The following is a 22,564-nucleotide window of genomic DNA, read 5'->3' on the forward strand; positions in this document are numbered from 1 at the left end:
AATCCCAATGCAAGAGAAGAAGTGCTGAGTAGCTCTAATAAGGAAAGGTCCAGAAAACCTCTGTTGCGAGGTCAGAAGACAAAGTGATTACTTCTAGCTGGGAGTTTTAGAAAAAGCGTAGTGGAATAGGGGGCTTATAACATGGGCTTGGAAGGATGAATATATGTATACATAGGTCCATGGGGAAAAGCAGGGTTGGGGGTGGGAGGGAGCAATATTTCAGGAGGATAAAAGAGCTGAGAAAAAAAGCACAGACCAGACATGTATGGCAAACAATTGAGTCTGGCTAAAAAAAAAAAATTAGTGCTTCTCACTCCTGGTCTAATAAACTTCCCACTAGACAATTTTGAACAATATTGAAAATAATGCTTAATGAGTTTTATATCAAGAGAAACCATTACTAATGTAAAAGTAATCCAACATTGCTAACTCCAATACACTGTTTTTTACATTAAAATTCCTCATAAAACATGCATGTAATAAATATGTTATGTTCACCTGTGTCGTTCCTAAAACTATTTCTGCCAAAGACACTTGCAATTAGATACTGTAATTCTAGTTTTCATTTTTTATACATTTTTTTTCATGATTCAGAATCAATATTTCTTTAGCTTTGTGATATTTTTACTTCCTAACTCCTCTATATTCAATTCTGGAATAATTCTCTTCAAAATAATTGCCTACCTCCAATTTCACCTCTTTGGCCTACCTACTGAAAACTTCCTAGAAGAATTATCTGTCTCTAACCATACTTCTATAAACAGTAGAGGATCCCATAGTTCTGTACTGTAGATCAATACATTGTCATCCAAGTGAATTCGATCTACCTATAATCACCCACAATACTATGTCAAAGTTGTGCATTACCAAATTATAACATTTCAACTTACTGTCAGGGAGCTGAACTTCTCTATACCGAACCAGCTGACTCGGAAGGAGAGGTTTCGTGTGAGCATGTTCAATGAGAGTGTCTTCAACCATCTGCATGATACCTAATGCAGCCTGTGGAAAAAGACAGGTCACAGTACACTACGAGAACACAAATGTATCTTGTCCGTGAAAATAAAAAAACAATATATTAAATGGTAGCCCATGCAATGTAAAAACTACATGTCTGTGAAATAAATCTTAAATCTTAGTTAAATACATTTGATCCTCTTGAAATGGATAAAAATTAAATTTGTCAATTTGCATTAGTCATTATGACGGTAGTGAAGAAAAAGAAAGACCCAGACCACCTCGATGCTGGGAACAGGCACCGCTGAGGCTGGAGAGGCAAGTGAATGGAAGCTGGGGTTACAGCGGAGCAAAGGAGGTGAGCATAAGGCTTCATTCTGACTGAAACTGGCTTGCTGAGAACCCTCTCTCTGCCATTGGGCGTAGTGTTTTGGAGGCAGTCCAGTGGGGCAGTAGAGAGCGCGGTTCTTGAGACAGACTGACACGGGAATTCCAGAGTGCTATCCATGCACTGGGCACTTGGCCTTTATGATTTAATTTAATCCTAATAACTCTAATTTTATAAATAGGAAAACTGAGCACAGGGAAGTTAAGACCTTTTCAGAAGCTCACATATACAGTGTGTGTGGCACAATTAGGACTTAAATCCAGGCTGCCTGATTCCACGCCACGTGCTCTTATCCACTACACAGTCCTGCTGTCCTGCACAGAGTAGGGATAATTTTTCCCACTTCCTTCTGTGGCTACACAAGGCAGGTGGCAGCAGGAGCGGCAGCCATGACAGTAGGTCCACAGTTACCCACGTTCATGCTGCTCCCCCACGCCCCCTCCTTTCTTCCTCTAGAGAGCAGAGAAGGTTCAGTGAGCCTTGATGGGCCTACAACCCCACTGTGGTGGTGAAGCGTCTTAGACAGACCAGGGTCAAAAAACTCTTGCAGTGATTCAGAAAAGACTGCGAACACGTCAACCACCCACCTGCTTAGTTATGTTTCCATGTAGAAGGGCTTCAATGTGCAGCCGTGATAGGAGCTGAGGTATGAAGGCCTTAAGGCGAGGAAGGGTGACATCTGTAAAGGTATAAGAAAGAGACAGCTCTACTTACGAGGTTTTGTTTAAAAAAAAAAAAAAGCTTTGAGACAACTGGAGACTTACAGAAGAATTCAGAGTTCAAAAATAGTAGAGAGAGTTCCTGTATACCCTTCACCCAGTTTTCTCTAATGTTAACATCTTTCAAAACCATAGGTTCAATGATGAAAACTAAGAAATAAACATTAGTATAACACCATTAACTACAATACTCTATTTAGATTTCAATTTTTTCCATGAATATCTCTTTTCTGTTCTAGGATCTAAGCCACAATCCCACCCTGCATTTAGTTGTCACGTGTCCTTAGTTTCCTCCAATCTGTGACAGCTCCTTGGTCCTCCCTTATCTTTGATGACCTTAAGATTTTTGAAGACTGCTGTTCAGGGACTTTACAGAATGCTCTTTGTTTGGGTTTGTTATGATTAAATTGAGCTTACGGAGGAAGAGCACCGCAGAGGAAGCATGCCTCTCTCAGGCAGCACACCTGGGGTCCGCGGTGCTGGGAGGCTGGCGCACTGGTGAGCGCTCTGGTGATGCCAGCACTGATCGCTCGGGAAGGGCAGCATCTGCCCACGTCTTTACTGTGAGTGCACTCTTTTATTCTTTTGTTTATAATTGAGTAAGTCACATATGCTCTACAAGCAATTAGGAAAAGCCATCTGCTCATCAATACTTACTTTTCCCACTGTAATTAATAAATATTTATTTGGGGGAAAATACTTTGAAACTATACAAATAGCCTGTTTTTCCTTAACTTTACCCACAAATGTTAGCAACTACTGGTGTACGCTGCCTGTATCAACTATTATAGATTCCTAATAGTGAGTTTTCTACTCTCCACGTTCCTTTTACATATATTGACTTAATTCTTCAATAAGGGAGAGTTGTCCCTTCTCTACCAGGTCGCCATACTAATAATTGCTGCAATGGATGAGAAAATTAGTAAAATTTAAAGAGACATGGGAAAGGAATTAACAAGTGCTTACTATTGGCCAGTATCTTAATAGATTTTATAAATTGTAAAATGTGTGCTATTATACCCATTTTAAAGGTGAGCGCTTAAGTTTAGAAAATGTAAGTTCCTTGACCAAAATAATCAAGCTAATGTGTTGCAGAGCTGGCATGTGATCCTTGGTCTAACTCTGAAGTGCATACTCGTTCTTCTGCACTGCACGGCCTTTGGACTCCCAGAGCCCCGCAGCCCTCTCTGCAGACCTCTACCACGACACCGACTCTTTGCTCTACTGAGGTGGTCTGTTTATACTCATGCTTTGCCACTAGGCTGGAGCTCCCAGACCAAAGAAGCCCCGTGTAAATGATCTTTTTTTTTTTTTTTTTTTTTTAAATCTCAAGCAACCAGAGTCTATGGCCTGATGCATAGCATGCTGTCAATAAATGCTGTTGGACCACACTGAACTCTGAGGTTCTAGCTACCCAGCACCTGGATGGCTGACGGGCTTAAAATCATAAGGGAGCCAGCGTCTCACAATGAGCTGTCTCCGGATTAAACCAATTTGGCATTACTGAATTACTGTATAAATAAATATAACAAAACAGAATGATTATTTATTAGAGCAAAGAATTTCAACTAAAAAAGTGCTGACTTTCTCTTTATAAAATATATTTCAGGAAGGTTTCACATGCCTGAGACACTTCAGAGTTTATTCTGCTTAAAATTCACACAACATCTGACCCAGAAACTAAAAAAAGGGTTTGGGGAATCCAAAAACCTCAGCTTTTTGATCATGCCGCATGCAGGCTCACTTTCTTGAAAAATGTATTTAAAGTCAACTATGCAGTATTTTTTTTAAAGGTAAAATTCTTGCTATTAACTGAATGTGACTCATATTAACTATCAAGATTAAAAATGTATCTGTTCTAGTTCATGAATTTTATAATCTATGCATGTACCCCAATGCCCAAGGCAACCAATAAAATAACGATTTTTCAATATTTTGTGCTCTTGGTTTGTCACTGAAGACATCAAAAGCATAGCATTACATAATAAGTGCAAGTAAGGACCTAGCATAAAAGAGCACTGAAGATTCAACAGTATTCTTTTTCCTTATTGCTGAGCATGTGGAAAGAAGATTAATTGGTAAAGTAATGCTGAGAAATGAAAAAGATAAAACAATAACGGGTCATATCAGCCTACACTCTTTCCAATGAAGCAACCCTATATGCAATTTCATTCCTTTCAATAGGCATTCATTAGACACACAAAGAGGATGTATTATTATACTAGATATTATATAAGAGGATAAAAGGAAGGCATAATCACTGCCTTCAAGGATTTTACGACTTTCAAGCAAAACCTATGAAAACTAGATTTAAACTTTTAGGGAAAAAAAAAAAAAGATGACACTTCAGTCTTTACACAGTTCCTAGTTTTTAACTGAACTAAACATATCTAGATGCCTGAGCACTTTCTATGGGACGAGACTTTCAAACCCAGCCCTTGGTTCCTTTTCTGAAAACAATGTTAACAAGATAAGTGCTTTGGTCAAAACATTTCATCATCTGCAGAAATCCATGAATAGAACTAATTAACTGCTGTTGGTCCAGGTTTATAAGAGCAAATGTGGGTAAACTGCCTCAATACCAAAGGCCACTACCTCTTTTATAAAAAAGTACGCAAATTGGGCTTTAAGAGAACTATAAGTTATTAGAAAGCATAAACACTAGATATCAGAACCAAATAAAATAAACAGGCTATAAATAGAAAAGGAGACTAACCATCCAGGGCTTCTTTTAATTCATCTTTAGTCCAGGCCACTTCAGTCATCAGCAAGCGGAGGTAGTACATGGCGTGCTGGTGAGGCTGTTCAGCTCGGAAATTGTTAAGAGATCGCATATACTAGTGAATGGAGACATGGGTTCATTACTTTTATAGGCCCTTTAAAGATCACTTCATATTAACTTATGAAGAAAAAAACAACAAATTATAAAAATAAGTTCAGAAAACTTACTGCCTCTTTGATAATTTCAAATCTTTTTTCATCAATTTCAAAGGTAGCCATTTTCTCAATAATCTTCTTTAGCAAAATCGGCTGCTTGTCATTGTAACCTTTCACCGAGAGCTACAGAAAGAGTTCAGGGTGTCAGAGGTCTAAAAATATCATGAAACACCTTAAGCTTAATTTGTAAGCATTCAGAAAATCCCAAAACCAAGTGCTTTAAAATAAAAGTGAAACAAGAAATTCAATTAACTTTTCATAAATAGTTTTACACTTAGATAACATTAACCACTGGTATTTACTAATACCCAAAAGCATAATCTTGCTTTTCCTAAATAAAATCAAAAGTAGAAAACTCACCTGATGCCCAACTGTGGCAGCACACACTACATCATCAAAATTTAAGTTCTTGTAAAGTCAAAACTTACTACAGAATGTGTTTTAAGTTTAATCTTCAAAAAATTTCTAAGGAATGGCTGGCTTAATGTTTTCATAGGTAGAAAGAAGGTAAAAAATCATAGGGAAGTGTTATCTACAAACTACTGGATATGCCCCCAAATTGTTTATATTCAAATATTTTAAAAAACATATTTGGAGAAATCAGGCAGCCCCAATTTTCTATGTGGCTATTTGGCCACTTTTATCATTCAATGTTGTCCAATAAGGATCCACGTCTTACCACTTGCAATTGAAGGGGTTCTGTGGATGTGCCAAAAGCTATTCGCAAAACAGGTATGTAGTGAGGATACACTGGATTTTGCCCTAGGACATTTTAATAGTCTCTGAAAACATAACATTTGAAAAGTGAGGAGTTCCTTTACTTCTATTTGCATATGGTAGCATCCACTGCAGCAGAGGATGCAATGCAACTAGAATACCTATCAAAGCCTCTGCCTTATGAAAAATGATAGGGAAGAACCTCAGCAAAAGTGAAGAGTCTTGGCCATGGAAAGCATATCACACACTGTGCAAACTAGACTGACAATTAGCTGAAAGCCCACTTTGTCACAAATAAGTTATTTATATAAATGGTGATATGCTTTTAAAACTCAACAATGAAAAATAAACAATGGATTATTGCTTTTCTATTTGAAGTGTACTTTGATCTCTGAGCTTCAAATTTCCCTGGATTCTGAGAATGATTAGGTTATATATCATTCTTACACATTAAATAAAAACTACCAGAAAATTTACTTGTGTGAAGAAAAAAAAAATCACTGCAAAATAAGTAAAATTTAAAATCCCTAAAGCCTTTCACATAAGAATTTATAAAGAGAAGTAAATGCCACATGCTCTCATTTTAGTTGTTGCTAAAACATACAATATATTTTTAAGAAAAGTGAAAATGAATGTGTGCCATAAAGGGGTGTTAATTTGAAAAGGAGATATAAGTTTCTAAACATCACAAACAGTGGCAAGAGAGAGGATCTAGTTATTTCTTAGAGTGTATGTTATAATGCTTATTTTAAAACACACTAAAAAATAATTAATGATGCATGCTACAAAAAAATTGAATGAAAATGTCACAAGTACCTGAACACAGGAACTTTCTACTACTGTCAACAGAAACAAAGGAAACTTATACACAATAAAATTCAAGCACCACAACAGTAAGTATGGACATCTTTCACTTACAGGTGTTAATAGACTGGAATACATGAAAAGAACATGCTTTCGGATTACTATGTTAAGCATTTCAAGCAGAGGAACATGCATGTAATGTAGCACACATACATGTTCACAAGATGCACTAAACTCTACTAATCATTCATTAGTGCAGCTAATACCAATTTGAGTTCTTCAATCATTAAAAAGGTGCAAGGAAAAAACCATCAATCTTCTTGTTTAAAAATGCAGAAGTTAATAGTTTTCCCAAGCTCAACATAAAGCTTAAAACGGTGTGGTGCCTTTTCTTTGGTTTTCATTTTACTTACAAGTATTGCATTCATTCCTGATGCAATGCCATAGCTCAAACCTGAGAGGCGTGCTGCATATGTATACTCTTTTAAATCATCCTTCAATAACCTGATAAACAGGTATGTCATGTTGCAATGGAGAGGATCAGCATAAATGTAGCGACTAACAAAAAGAAAAACAAAAGAAATGCTTTGATACCTCAAGCAGTGGCATGGTAATGAAGAAACATGACCGAAGAGTATGGATATGCAGCCTCATGATCTGAATTGCTAGGGAAATAGTATAAGCCAACCTTATGTTTTACAATGGCAGCATGATGTCATTCTCTGTTGTCAAAGACCAAGACTTCAGATACAGAATGGGTAAGATCTAAACCTAAATCAGTGTCCAATTTTGTTGAGAAGAAAAATATGATAATTTGATGAAAGATGTTTAAAAAAAAGAAATTAAGGAAAATTGGCATAATATGAATGCTGAATACTTAAAATAAAAGCTAACAAAAATTAAATGATGAGGAAAGTTATGATTAGCCATAAAGATAAAAAGAAAAAAAAGAAATTCAACTTATACCCTCAATCAAAAATGCTTCCATCAAATCAATGTAAAAAATGTTGATGAGTGGAAGGCTCTAAGACATGGGTACTTACATACATCCCATAGATGGTATTTTGGAGGTCATAGCTCAAGCCTGCTAGCTCTGCTGCATATGCATACTCGTTGAGTGAGTCTTTGAGGAGCTCAAGGTACAAATAGGCCATGTTACAGTGCAAGGGGTCCACATAAGCAAATGGGCTGGAAGAAAATGTTGACAGTAAAATAGCTGATTTATTACTTCCCAATGTGATATGTGGCCTTTCGAGATGGATCAAGAAACTGAACACCAATGCATATAATTTCCCGAAGATACAGTTTGAATTCTTGAGTCTGTCTCTTCTTCTCATGAGAAAAACAGATGCCTAAAAAAGAAGTCTGAAATATGCCATGTGTGCTGGTGGAGGTGAAGAGGGAGAAGGAGCTTACCCCAGATGATGTGACAGAACTGAAAAGTTAGGAGTGGAACCAGCCAAAATGCATACCCACGTTCAGGCTAATAGGAGGAGGTATGGTCGAAAGACCTGATTCAGCACTGGCATGTCCACTCTGGCCTTCTAGGCAAGCCATACCCTGGTGGACAGGACCATGAGACTGAGGGATTTGTGTGCTACAATTACATGAACTTGAGAGAGAAAAATTGAAACCTGTGAAAATGTTCACTTATCTCTGAGTTTCCCCCAAACCAATAAAGCTAGACCCCTGTCAGTAAAATAATTAATGATTTCCACCATATAACTGCAACCAGAACTAGGAAAAATTATTAAAATAGAAAAATAATTAAGTGAAAAAGAGCGACAAAAGAGAACAATTATAGAGCATAAGAGCTAAATAGGACCACAGAGATCACCTATTTTAAAATTTAATTTCCTAATTAAGAAACGTAATTTTCCTCATGTCGCCTGGGCTTGTAACAGCAGAGTTAAGATTCAAATTTAAATCAAATGACCTATGCATTTGACTATATGACACCGCTTACCTTTTTGAGAAGTAAAAGATTCATTCATTCAACAAATATTTATTACATGCATAATTAAATATAATGCTAGGCTCTTCTCTAGCTACTGGGAATACATAAGTAACAAGTCAGGCAAAGTCACTGACCGCAGAGTTTATAATCCAGCTGGAGGAGACACATATTACATGTAAATGCGCACCAGGCGGTGACAGTGCTATGGAGGAAAATTAATCAGGGACGGGGCACGGCGTGATGGTGGGGCTTGTGGGGCAGGGCTGCGAAGGTGGTTAACAAGGCCTAGACCTGGAAGGCGTGAGGGGGCAGGCCCTCGGGGTGCCTGCGTAGGGTGGGGAGCTTTCCAGGCTGAGAACACTGCTAGTACAAAGGACATGAGGCAGGTGCCCTCTTGGCTTGTTTGGCAGCAAATTCGAAGTTTCACTCTCTCTATAGTGTCGTAAATACAACTAATGCACTGACAGCAAAGCCAACAATTTTATCAAAAACTGATAAGGAAAAATAGGAGTAAAATGATTAGCCACTAAGAGAATCAAAGGAAAAACTCTACAGTTATACAAATCAAAGGAAAAACTCTACAGTTATACAAATGTCCTCCATCCTGAAAATCTCAGCGTTACTGAATTTTTTAAAGCATTATACATGACGACGGACTTCCTTTTTTAGGTAAATAGCAGTGCAGAAACTGAGGGCACAACTCAGAAAAGCAAAATCATCCAAAGAGTCGCTGGAAGGGCTCAGCCCTGCAGGCACCTATGCACCTTTCTTAGGTGGAAGTGAAAAGCCAGAACAAGCCCCGCCTGGGAGCTCAAAGCCCTATGGCCCCAGCCCAGCATGCAATTCCAGGAAGCACCCTAAAATGCTGCATCCGCAGCGGCCATGCTGGCGAGTTGAGAGGGTCCTCAGTCAACTTTTAAAAGAGCACAGGATTCAACTGAAATGCTTAAATTCTGATTCATTTCTCAATTAAAAAACATGATTTTGTAATCAGATGCTATAGGCTTAAATATGGATCACAGAGTTTTTAAAAAAATTATAAGTATGCATAATATAATTCTATTTCTGAAAAGATGAAAAGGATATACATACACAAAAAACTTCCACAAGAAAGCACAAGAAACCTAGTAGTGTAAACTTCTAGGGAGACCCCTACAGAGAGGACTGGTTGGAGACAGGCATTTTTAATTCTAAGAACTACGCAGGGCGGTTTAGGTATGCAAAAATATCAAATGGTCTCTCAAAAGGTATTCTGAAACCAAATGGGAAAGTACAGGCATATCTTGCTTTATTGTGCGCTTCACAGGTGTTGAGTTCTTTTACAAACTGAAAGCAAGACCCTCCACCAGCAAAAAGATTATGGCTTGTTTTATTATGATAGTCATTTTGTTGTGGTTCTCTGGAACCCAACTCGCAGCATCTCTGGGGTGTGCTTCTAACCAAGCAGGAACACAGAGGGCAATATCTAAGGGCTCCAGGACATTAATGGGCTGGAAAAGACCCCACATCAGTTAGTAACTACTATCACACCTTCTTCAGGGCAAGTTCCAGGAATACAAAACCTAGACCACAACAAAAAATGCCCAAATTATTTACTCTTTCTTTAATGAAACTTCTGGGTGAGTCGATAGCCTCCACAGATTCTGAAATCCTGGTGGTTAGGAAGGTCATCCTCCTGATAACTAAGAGAAATCATTTCAGTTAAAGGGTGTACTTCTTAATGGAAAGGGAAGAATTAACAACCTTGGTTCTTACAATAAGACTTAACGGCTTTTCTTGTCTAGGCTAAATAACTCCAACTCCTTTTATTTTTAGACATGCCTCAAGGAACCAAAGAAAACTTTTAGGAAGTAATTGTTGATTTTTATAAGAAGCTTTGTAGCTTGATTCATCTTACCTACCTGAAAAATTCAAAGTTGAGGCAAGCCTTCGGCAAGAAAAACTTGTCATCTTGTTTGAACCAGAGTTTGCTCATGGCTGTATCCTGCAATGGAGAAGAAAACTGGTTATGGAAATATGGGCACATGTTGCAAAAATGTTCATCATCCTTCAAGAAAAGAGTGCTGGAGAGGCTGCAGTCTCTGGCCTTGAAGTATACGCAGAGGGTCAGCAGGTGGAAAGTGAAGAGAAAGGACTGTAATTCCAGTAGCAAAGAGAAAGCACCCTTTTATCTCTGGGAAAGCATCCTGGGTTAACGAGATGGGGACGCAGTGGAGGAAGAGTCACACTGGAGAAGCCAATACCAACTGTCACGTCCCTGTCTTTCTGGACCCCACGAAGCACAGGCAGGGGTCCTTAGGAGGGGTGTGGCAGCTAGCTTCCAATGTGGGCCACAGGGCCCTGCCTACGGGAACCCACACCCTTGTGTTGTCCTCCCTTCCACATTGAACTGCAGTCGGTCTGTCTGACCAACAGAATGTGACAGAAGCAACGGTATGACACCTCTGAGATTAGAATAGGTAAGACACTGTGGCTACCCTGTTGATCACTCACTTTTCCTCTTGGATCACTCACTTTGGGGGAGGCCAGATGCCACATCAAGCAACTTTACGGAGATACCCATGTGGTGAAGAAGTAAGATCCGCAAGAAGCCACTGAACTTCAGCTCGAGGTGAATCCTCCAGCTGTAGCTGAACCTTCCAATGGCTGACGCCGCAGCCACCAGCTTGACTATAACCTCATGAGAGACCCTGAGCCAGAACTATCCAACTAAGCCACTGCCAGATTCCTGACCCTCAGAAATTGCGTGAGATAGAATAAGTATTTGTGATTTTAAGCTGATAAATTTTGGAGTAGTATGTTACCCAGCAATGAGTAACACAGCTGGTGATCAACAAATAAGCCGCTACCTTGACTCTCCACTTCTCTCATACTATATTAAAAATAGCCTTAAGTGTTCACTTGAAACTCTGACGAGAGATATAAGTGATTTAATGTTCTCATTAGTTTACTCTGAAAAGGCCTATTTAAGAAAAACAATGAAAACTTGAGAGATAAACAAGTTTTGTCTTTCAATAACCTAACCTGTAACTCATGAAAATGTCATTTCTAAAGAAAAATGGTTGTCTTAATAATGTAATTGATTCAGATAAATTAAATTAAATTTCATATTCCTAAACACTACTTCTTATCACACTGAGTTAATTGAATGCTAGGTCATTTCAAGAAAATAAAAAGAAAGAAAAATGAGTGTTGTTGATGCTGAGTTTAGAATGTTAGTTTTAGGAAAGAGAATGTGCTGGAATAATTTGATCCTTTTTCTATAAATTTTTACCCAAGGTATGAATTAACAACATGAAAATAACATTCTGAAAAAAGAAAAAGAAAACCCATAGCTCGCTCTCCCTTCCTATTTGGGTCCATGAACTTTGTATACCACTCTGCCAAAAAGAGAGTTGTTTTTAAAAGCAGAAAAATCCAACAGCTCCCCTTGGATACACAACTCTTGGAAACAGCATTCTCTTCCAGGCTTTAGAGGTGCTTATCTCTAACTTTCTGATGCAACATAAATCTACTTCCTTATTGGGTCTTCAGTGAATACGAAAAAGAAGCCACTATCTTTCAATAGACTTGTTGTTACAATCCAGACTTAACCATTTTTTTTTGCTGCAGAGAAAACAATTCCCTAGATTCTACACTGTTTAGTAGTTTTGTTTGTTTGCTTTAACATTTTGAGTTTTTTAATGTTTCCTGTATTGTTCTTTCTGCAACTTTTCTGTCATCTCTTTGGATATAAGCCTCCAAATCAACAAAGTACCAAATGCAAGAAATCATCTATGTCCCTTCCATGTAATAGGTCTGCCCCCTGAATTTAAAATCACCAAGTCTAACATGTTACCTTAATAAGAGAAGGGTATGATGTTGCTTCTTTTTCTAATGGTAAAATCTCAAAATTCGTAGGAATAAACTCATTCTTCATTGGAAGTTTAAATTTCCCATTCAGGTCAGCATTTTGCCATTTCTGGATGGATAATGAAAAACATAAGAGTTTAAAAATAGTCACTTCATTTAATATCCAGGCAAATATAAAAGAGGATAAATGTTACATGGTATTCTTTTCCATCATAAACAAAGAAGCTACTCCCAAGATCTTTTGATGACCTTTTATAAAACCTGAGTTGGAGTCTCAAGTACTAATCAAGGTTTTATACTTACCTATCTTTCCTCTTTACACATCTCCAAAATGACCAAATAAGGTTAAGGAATAATCTGAGATTGTGAAACATTGAGAGGCTAATTGGTCCATATAAAGATCATATTTACCTCAGTTCTTTAAAGAATGAAGACTAATCTGTATACGAATACTTCCTGTAACAGCTGGGGAATAAGTCATTCATTTATTTATTTTTTTATCCTCACCTGAGGACATGCTTATTGATTTTAGAGAGAGGGGAAGGGAGGGAGAAAGAGAGAGAAACATCAATGCAAGAAAGAAATATTGATCAGTTGCCTCTTGGATGCACCCTGACCGGAGACCAAACCCACAACCTATGCATGTGCCCTGACCAGGAATCAAACCCATGACCTTCCTGGTTTATGGGACAATGCTCCAACCAACTAAGCCATACCAGCCAGGGTGGTAATAGGTCATTTATAGCAGAGTTAAAAATTTCAGCTACACTAAGTTACCTGCTTGTGTGATCTGAAAACTAGGCTATACAGGGCTTCTTTCACTTCAGTACTTCTTAATACCAGGCCCACACTTCTCACAGGTGACCACGTGAACTTTCAAGTGGAGCAGTAATTCAAGCACAAGGTTAAGGACAAAGTTAAGACTTAAGTCCGCATTGTGGGACAGGACAGACACTACCTGCAGGTTAGATCTGTCCCATGGGCTAGTGCCAAAAGCTACGTGGGACAGGTCACAGGCCACTGACTGCTGAACTCTATAAGACTTTTCATTTATTTAAAAAAGAAATAAAAAGCAACCGACTGCCAATAATTCTGGGTTCAATAATCTGGACTCCAGATGATGCGGTACAGCCTGGCAGCTTTTGCAATTCTATTTTGGTCCTTGCATTTGTGTCTTTTGGCACTGAGATAGTGGGGATGTTGGCCACATTATTTATAAGTAGCAGCTTAAGTCTCCTGAATGGCTGCATAGTAGGAACTGGTAAACACTTTGCAAGTAATGTCACTGCTGAGCTCCCAGATAAATTTGTTTTTAGAAAATTCCCATGCTGGGCAGAGTTGTCATGGTCAGAATTTGGTGAATAGTGGTTCTCTCTTGTTTCAGGATTAGTTGAGACCCAGCACTAACTCACAGGAGATCAGCTTTCCTTACAGTTTAGCAAGACAGGGCTCCAGCGAGCTCCTTCTGTGCTGTGAATATATCAGAAGTACCAGTAATGATTTTCTTTCTTAAGTTGTTTTTTCTTTTTTCAGTATCGTCATTACACAGGTACATTTAAGAAATGTCCATTAGTTGAGCCCTGGCTGGTGTGGCTCAGTGGACTGAATGTTGGCCAGCGAAACAAAGGGTCATCAGTTTGATTCTGAGTCTAAGGTATATGCCTGGGTTGCAGGCTAACTCCCCAGTTGGGAGCATGCAAGAGGCAACCACACATTGATGTTTCTCTCCCCCTTTCTCCCTCCCTTCCTCTCTCTCTAAAATAAAGAGTAAATAAATAAAATCTAAAAAGAAAAAAGAAAAAGAAATGCCCATTACTTGAGTTTAACTAGAATTTAATCAGAGCAAGGCTTTCAAGTGCCTTCCCATGAATAAAGGACACAATCTCAAAGCTACACAGCTGATGAGAACTGTAAAAGAAAAAGTACTAGACAAGCAGATAGGACTCACAAACAGAATCTTGACTACTGATGAATGGGCCACCGACTACCTAAACATACCTGTTTTGAAAAACCAACCCTAACTCCTCTATGTTAACAAAAAGAGCAATGATGCAGTATGAGGCGCAAAATATTTAGCACCTCCTCAAGTGAAGACTGTTCCCTGCCTGTGTTCCCAGAAAGATCGTGAGCTCTCTGGAGCCCTCATATCTGTTTTTCATGCTTTGGACTCCCATCTCTTCCTGCCCGTCTTGGCATCTTGGCTTCTCTGTCTACTCTGGCCTTCAAGGATCTTTGACTGCATGAGATGGGAAGTCTGCCTGACAGCCCTGCTGGTCTGACAGACACATAAGAAGGAGGCCATAGTGCCATTTCTTCATGCAAAACCTAAGATCCAGCTCTCCATCTCCCTGTTTACTCCTCTCAGGATGGTACAGGCAGCGCTGGGCCATTACTGTCCACACCGTGGGCTGTGAGTTGGTTGATCTAGGGAGCTCATGTTGTTGTGTCCTTCACAAACAAGACTTCTTCACAGGTGAGTTAACCATACCTTAATGACTTCATCTTGGATAGCTTCTTGTTTGTAGTGAGTTCCATACCATTCTTCTGTGCGATCAGTTTTTCCTTCAAAAGATTTGGAAACTATTGCAACCCTAGAGATAGAGGGGAAAAAACAAAGAGAAAAAAACCTATATGCCGTGGCTGGGTAGCTCAAATGGTTAGAGCATCATCCCAATACATCAAGGTCAGGGCACATACAAGAAGCAACCAATAAGTGGAACAACAAAATTGGTATTTCTCTTTCTCTAAAATCACTATTTTTTTTTTAATTTTAAAAAAAGAAAAAACCTATAAATTCATGTTGTTACGTAAATTTATAGAACCTGACTCATGAAAATGTAAATAATATCCAAGAATGTCTTGGGTCTTTAAGATCCAGAAAATCCAATAAGGCTTAGCTGAACTAGGCAATGTGTATATACAGGTCTCCGGTCACAGTCTCTGTATCCTTTGGCTATAGCTCAGCATTTTTAGTGGGAAAAAGCGCTTGTAGGAAAGGTTTTTGTGGGTATGCTGTTGACTAAAAGAGTAGTAGCTAGGGGGAAAAAAAACACAAAACAAGGTCAGTTGAAAAATAGTCCTTAAAAAATAAAACAAACTACTTCTTCCTAGGAACAGCTCAGGCCTGGGGTTAACAAAAATGGCTAAATAAACCCATTGGTTCTTCCAGAGATCCAAAAAGGCAAAAACACACTTTTATTATTACTTGCTAAGTCTGTGCTCTGTGTTTGTTTTTTCCTGCCGGAGGCTACTAGCCACTGTGTCTACTACATGTACATTTGCCTTCCTGCCACTCAGGGAGAGGGCGACAAGACCAAGAAGCCCCTCTCTACCTTCTGTTTATTAAAAGCTTTCTTGATGGGATAATAGAAACAGCTCAGAAGTCAGAAGTAAAAAGAAAGTTCAGGGAGGTAAGTTATAGGTAAAATGATGTCAAGAAGTAGGTGAACAAAAGATTACAAGGAGAGGAGCAAAAGAAGCTCTGTAACAGCGGAAGTCCTATCCCTGTGGAGGATTATCAGTGACATTTCTGCCCCTGCTGCCTTTTAGTTATCAAAGTTGGAATCACTACGCTCCCATAAGAAGACTTAACCCCATAAAGAAAGAAATCTTACCCTGGAGCAACGCCAGTCTGGGCCTGCGGCTGGCACTACCATCCAGGCTGTTACGCACTCTATCCCTGACCTGCTGCAGTTACCACTGTAATAGCCACAGAGAACAATCCTACGCAGAAAGAACATTTTTTCTCCCAAAGGTGAGGGTAGAGAGAAAGAAAGATTCTCAACTCTACTTGCATGTGATAGCAAATTTAGAAACAGGTAATTTAAACAAAAGTGAAATGTATGTTCTTGCAAATTCACTCCTATAAAGTGTTGCTGGATCAAATTACCGGCTATGGGGCAGCAAGAATTATGTGAATGTAATTAAAAAAATTTTTTAAAACATATTTATTCATTTTAGAGAGAAAGGAAGGGAGAGAGAAAGAGAAATATCAAATGGTTGCTTCCCATACACACCCCAAATGGGGATCGAACCCCCCACCTTTTGGTGTATGGGATGATGCTCCAACTGAGCCGCATCAACCAGGGCTATATGAACATAATTTAAATATTTTTTCTTGCAAAAATAGCACATCCTTATCATATAATCTTAACAGCATTACCTTGTATTTGTATAACACTTTTCAACTTTGCTAAATCATTTTGTATCAAATAGAAAGATAAAGTGCTATTGCTATTTTGCAGGTGGGCAAAGTTCAAGGAAATTAAATGGGAGCCAGTGCTCATGACATTATATAAAGTTAACTTTTCACATATACCCTTTGCAGGATGATGAACTCTGAGGTTTCACATTAGTTATTCAATAAACACTGGCTGATGAGAAAAGTGATCTACCCAAGATCTAAGGACTAGTAGGTAACAAAACTACACATAACTAGTCACTAAAAGGAACCTTAACAATTGTCTAGTAAGTTCAATGATTAAATTTGAGGCTCTTTCTCCTTGTGCTGGTAGGAGGTTTTGTTTTTAGAAGGTCTGTAATAAAATGCAGGAGGACTTAGGCTGACTTTTTAAAGAATGTATAGCTACATTGTTTTACTTGCCTAAAATGATTTAGTATGTGTTCTGAGTATTTTTCTTCAATATATTTTAATCATGCAAGCAAATGCATAAGTCACCCCATAAGCAGAAGTTTTCATCTTGATTAAGTCTAATTTATCAATTTTTTTCTTTAATAGTTACTGCCTTTATGTTCTAAAAAATCCTTCCTATCTCAAAGTTTTTAAAATAACTTTAAAGGTATTTCCCTTAATTTTTTCTAGACGTTTATAGTTTTAGCATTTATACTTAGGTCAATAATCTATTTCAAATTAATTTTTGTGAATGGTATAAGGAAAAGGTCAAATTTCATCTTTTTCCATATGGATGATGGGTAATGGAAGAGTACCATTTGTTGAAAAGACTTTCCTTTTCCAATTTAATTAGGTTGGTGCCTTTGCCAAAAAATAAATTTACCAATGATGAATGGTTAAAGAAAATGTGGTATATACATACAATGGAATATTATGCAGCATTAAAAAGGAAGGAAATTTTAATATTATGTTAAGTGAAATTAAAACATATATTATTCCATTTATAATAGGTATTTAAGTAGTCAAATTCATAGAAACAGAAAGTAGAATGGTGACACGGAATGGTAGGAGGGGAAAAAGAAGTTGTTTAATGGGTATAGTTTTAGTTTTGCAAGATGAAAAAGTTCTGGAGATCTGTTTCATAACAATATGAATGTATTTATCATTACTGAGCCATACACTTAAAAACAGTTAAGATAGTAAATTTTATGTTCTATGTTTTTTACAACAATAAAAAAGAAATTAATTGACCATATATTTGTGGGCTTACTTCTGGACTCTCTGTTCTATTGTAATGATTTCTTTGTCTATCGTTACGCCAATACTACAATGCCTTAATTACTTTAGCTTTATGAATAGTAAGCCTTTAAATCTAGTGGTTTCAGACCTCCAACTCTTTTTTTTTTTGGTGCAAGAGTGTTTTGGCTAATCTAGGTCCTTTATGTATCCACATGAATTCTGGAATCACCTTACCAACTTCTAAAAGGGAAAAAAAACCTACTAAGATTGATTGTGATTACACTGAGTCTATGAATCAGATTGGAGAGAACTGAAATCTTAACAATATCAAGCCTCCTAAACTCTGCACAAGGTCTTTAGTTTCTTTTGGCACTGTTTTGTATGTTTTTTGTGTAGAGATTTTGTTTAATTGGTTAAAGTCATTCCTAAGTATTTTATGATTTTGTTGCTACTTATAAATGTTTTAATTTTAAAAATATTTTTATTTTGAAATAATTATAGATTTATAGGATGTACAAAAATAGTACAAAGAGGTCCTGTGCACACTTCATCCAGTTTCCCTCAATGATTACATCTTCTTAATTATGGTACAATATCAAAATGAGGAAACTGGTACTGGTACAACATATGTATATATTATAGTTCTATATCATTTTTAAAAAATTTATTTATTTCAAAAATTTTTTTAAAGTTTTATTTATTTATTTTTAGACAGAGAGGAAGGGAGGGAGAAAGAGGGAGAGAAACATCAATGTGTGGTTGCCTCTCGTGCGCCCCCTACTGGGGAACCTGGCCTGCAACCCAGGCATATGCCTTGCCTGGGAATCGAATGGATGACCCTTTGGTTCTCAGGCCAGCACTCAATCGACTGAGCCATACCAGCCAGGGCTCATATTTTTAAAATTTAATTTTCCCATCATTTGTTGCTAGTATATGTCTGGAAAAGTTCAAACACAGGTAACTAGGAAAAAAGACTTTGATAGAATAGCTCTGTTACAAGGATTTTTTTCTTCAAAAAGTTTTACCAGATGGTTGATTTCATTAATAAAATAATTGTGTCAAAAGCAAATTTACTCAATTGCTGTGCTCTTAGGAGAATTTTGGAAGTATGTCCCTGACAAAGTAGAAAAGTTAAAAATGCAAAATATGTGCTGGTCAAGTATATTCCTTCTATTATTTGACTTTAGAAAAATATAGAGGAGATTAAATTTTAAGGCAGAAATCACACGTGGTAGCTCATAATCTCTTTGGGGCTGACCCTCCTATAACAGTCATACCTCTGTTACTGTAAGAGCTTCTCCAACTTTTGATCTCCTGGTTGACCACTGGTTGGTCAAAAGAATTCTGAGATTGTAATTCTTACTTAAACTTAAAAAAATATGGTGTCCTCACTTGCTTATAAAACCAGATAGGTGAAATGATACCTTGGGCATCTGAGTTAGGGTAAAGCCAGGTTAAGACAATCTATTATTATATTTTATTCATGATAAAATCTTCATGTTTTAGAGATATTACCTCAAAATACTTAGAGTGGAGGGAGGATAAGTAAAGAGGGGAGAGTACAGATAACAAAGTCTGGCCATGTACTGACTGTTGAAGTTTGGTATTGATACATCACACTATTCTCTCTACTTTGTAATCATGCTTGATAAAAAGTTTTAAAGCATTTTATTCACAATTTCAAATTTTCAGATTCTGAACATAATTGAAAAATTAGTATGTAACAATAAAATTTGTTGATGACTCACCGGACATTTTCTGGTCTGAGTTTATCGAGAACCATCTCTATTAAATCAGGTCTAAATTCTTCCAGTAAATATTCAGCTGTGAGCACTTCTTCTAGGGGATAATACTTTAAATAAATAAATAAATAAATAAATAAATAATAAATAAAGTATAAGGTTGACTTATTAAAAAGCCATTAAATCTCTAATACATGAAATCCATTATTTTATACCCCCCTTTCCTCCAATTAAATTTTAACCCACTAGAAAAATTTCTCTATTTTTTCTTTTTCCTACCACACTTTAACAAGTTTCATATTATGGCATGATTATAGTTAATTCCCAAATACACCTACATTATAGAGTGCAAAAATCACAAATTTTTTTTTCCAGGTAAAAAAGTGAGTAATATTTCTACCTAAGAATTGAGTATATATTAATGAGGAAAATATTATGGCTAAATGGCAACATCTATGAGATTCTTACCATAAAGTACATACATTTTTATGAACCAAATTTCCTCTCAATTTTCTATGAATGTAATCAGACAAACATTTATAAAGATGTGAGGAAAAATGGCTTATATTTTTGGCTAGTGGAGAAAAATAAGGAAGAAGACACTTTTTAGTAAGAACAACTTCCAATACACTGAGACAGACTGATTGATCCATTCATTCAACAAGTGTTTGATGAACACCTACTCTGTACCAGGCAGTGATTTAGGTGCTGCTGTGGATATAATGGCAGTGACAGATGAGACAGATGGTGTCCCTGTTCTCAAAGGAGCTATACTGTAACTGGAAAGGAGGGGGACAATAAATAAATACTGCCATTATATGTAGAGGTGTAATGAAGAAAATTAAAAAGGGGCAGGGGCATACTGGGAGGCCAGAGAAGGTGCCCCTGAGGAGACATGTGAGCGAAGACCCAAAGGATAAGAAGAACATGGCCATGCAAACATTAAGAGTGTCCCAGGTAGAGAAAACATCAAATATAAGGCCCCTGAGTGGAGGAATGAACTTAATGCTTGAAGATAAGGCAAAGAGTATCACTGGAGTGAAGTGGGAATGGGACAGGTAGGTTGCGGGGTGATGGGGAATATGGTCAGAGAGATAGGCCTGGGCCTAGCCACCTTGAAGCCTAAGGTAAAATTGCGGATTTTATTCTAACTCTGATGAAAAAAATCACTGAACGACTTGACACGGAGGAGCAAAACAGTGTAATTTTGGTTTTCAAAAGATCACTAAAGCTGGAAAAATAAACTATAGTGCTGACAAGGAAAAAAAAAACAGGGAACCCAGGTAAGAGACTATGATGGTAGTCCTGGCAGGAAACGATGGTAGCTCAGACTAGGGTGGTAGCAACAGAAATTAAGAAAAGTAAATAAATGATCTATAGCTTTCATGTAATTAGCCATTAACACATTGTAAAATTGAAAAATATTTAAAGCCAATAAGCAAAATGCCTATGTACTGAAAAATATTATAGATGATAATTTTTAGGATGATGAAAATTAATATTTTAAGCAGGTCTTGACATCAAAGTTTGCCAAGTTGCTAAAGTCTAAAATTTTATACTGCAGTTTCAGTTTTTATCACTTGTATAGTATTGAAAGTAATATATGCAGGATCACTGAAATATTCTACACACCAATACATACAATAAAATAACAGCAAACTTACATGCAATATTCCCGCGATCTTAGAGGTGTAGCCCCGTGGCCTCTCTTTATCTTTAAACCTAAAAGCAACAGCATTCAAGTCCTAAAATGGAAAGTTAATCCAATTAGATATAAGTGAACTATTATTTACAAATACCTTGTGTGCGTGTGTGTGTGTGTGTGTGTGTGGTTTGCACTATAGATTTTCTATTACATACTTAACTTCATTACACTTTCAGAAAAAAATGACTATGCTTGATTTAAAAATGTACAGATCATGAATAAAAATAACAAGCAACTAGGGAAATTACTTGTGAGATCCAACAGTTAGTTGCATATATAATTTTGTTGACCCATTCAGAGAACTGCACCCAGATTAGAACTACTGTCATGTCTCTCATCCTAAAATACATTTCAGAATACTGATAGGCCTAATAAATAAAACACATAGTTTTAAAGCCCTTTAAAAAGAAGCCTTTAAAAATTTAGAAGACAACATTTTTTCTTATGAAAGAAGAAAGGAAGGAGGGAAAGAAGGAAGGAGGGAAGGGAGGGAGGAAAGGAGTTAGGCTTTTCCATATAGACAATAAAATCACTCTTAAGACCACAATCATATATAAGACAACTCACTATTTATTTGAAGTTTGCTACAGATTTTATTATCAATTCTGAAAATGAAAGAGCTCATGCAGCTTCAGGCAGAGTAGAGTAAACCCAGGTACAAGTTCAGGAAACTGCTGCCATTCTTCTGAGGGATAGAATTCCCTTTTCCCTCCTAAAAAAGGCTGTATGATGCCTTAACCCTTAACTGTGCCCCAGGCAGCCAATCCGACTAGTACAACTAAGCCTCATCGAAAGTTACTATGCATTATAAAGTTTTATTTAGATTAGGAAAAAAATACTTTAAAAGTTTCACTGGGCCCTAAATTTACATTAATTCACATACTCGTATATTATGTTTTCTGAAAATTTCCCTTAAGAAGAATTTTGGTGAAACAAAAGTACCTTGCACTCTTGGAAAACCCATTCTTGAGGTCCTTCTGCACGTAACTTCTGAATGTATTGAAACATGTGCAAAATTATATCTTCAACATGTACTGGAAAAAAGGGGCACACTTAAAAACCATTCAGTCCTCAAATTCTTTAAAGCAGTGAGCTCACTCCTAAGGTAAAGTCAGGTAAGTGGAAGATGATCGATCCCCTCTACAAAAGGAAGTTCTCACCTCCCTGAGACTGGTTTCAGGGTCCCACACACAAGGCCCTCCAGCCTCTGGGATGCAATGGAACAGGCTCTGGAGTAGTGAAGGAGCCAAGTACACAGTTTACAAGTGCAACATAATGATCAGATGTTACAGGGGGAAATCATCCATGAAATGAACGGCACATTACAAATGACAAATACAATGGAAAAGGTGTACAAATTAAAATGTTTTTAGCTTTACAACATAAAACAGATCCACAGCATAAAGAAACAAATC

At 37.3% G+C, this 22,564-nt stretch overlaps 1 protein-coding gene across 2 annotated transcripts in view; it reads right to left on the reverse strand.

Annotated features, from left to right (window-relative positions):
• IDE (insulin degrading enzyme) overlaps nucleotides 1-22,564 on the reverse strand; it is a 92,300-nt gene that overhangs the window by 13,108 nt on the left and 56,628 nt on the right. Inside the window, exons 9-19 of one of the 2 annotated variants that reach the window (XM_054572860.1) lie at nucleotides 22,092-22,183; nucleotides 21,109-21,189; nucleotides 19,451-19,554; nucleotides 14,820-14,922; nucleotides 12,318-12,440; nucleotides 10,381-10,463; nucleotides 6,936-7,080; nucleotides 5,014-5,124; nucleotides 4,781-4,901; nucleotides 1,933-2,024; nucleotides 891-1,002 (exon numbers count right to left, since the gene is read on the reverse strand). In XM_054572860.1, the coding sequence (XP_054428835.1) occupies nucleotides 891-1,002; nucleotides 1,933-2,024; nucleotides 4,781-4,901; nucleotides 5,014-5,124; nucleotides 6,936-7,080; nucleotides 10,381-10,463; nucleotides 12,318-12,440; nucleotides 14,820-14,922; nucleotides 19,451-19,554; nucleotides 21,109-21,189; nucleotides 22,092-22,183 (1,167 nt within the window). Of the gene's footprint in view, nucleotides 1-890; nucleotides 1,003-1,932; nucleotides 2,025-4,780; nucleotides 4,902-5,013; nucleotides 5,125-6,935; nucleotides 7,081-7,565; nucleotides 7,711-10,380; nucleotides 10,464-12,317; nucleotides 12,441-14,819; nucleotides 14,923-19,450; nucleotides 19,555-21,108; nucleotides 21,190-22,091; nucleotides 22,184-22,564 lie in introns of both variants that reach the window. The other variant, XM_054572859.1, reaches the window with a different exon arrangement.

Source organism: Pteronotus mesoamericanus, unplaced genomic scaffold (assembly GCF_021234165.1).
Source record: "Pteronotus mesoamericanus isolate MK-2021 breed Mesoamerican mustached bat unplaced genomic scaffold, CSHL_Meso_final contig_24, whole genome shotgun sequence".
Taxonomy (NCBI): domain Eukaryota; kingdom Metazoa; phylum Chordata; class Mammalia; order Chiroptera; family Mormoopidae; genus Pteronotus; species Pteronotus mesoamericanus.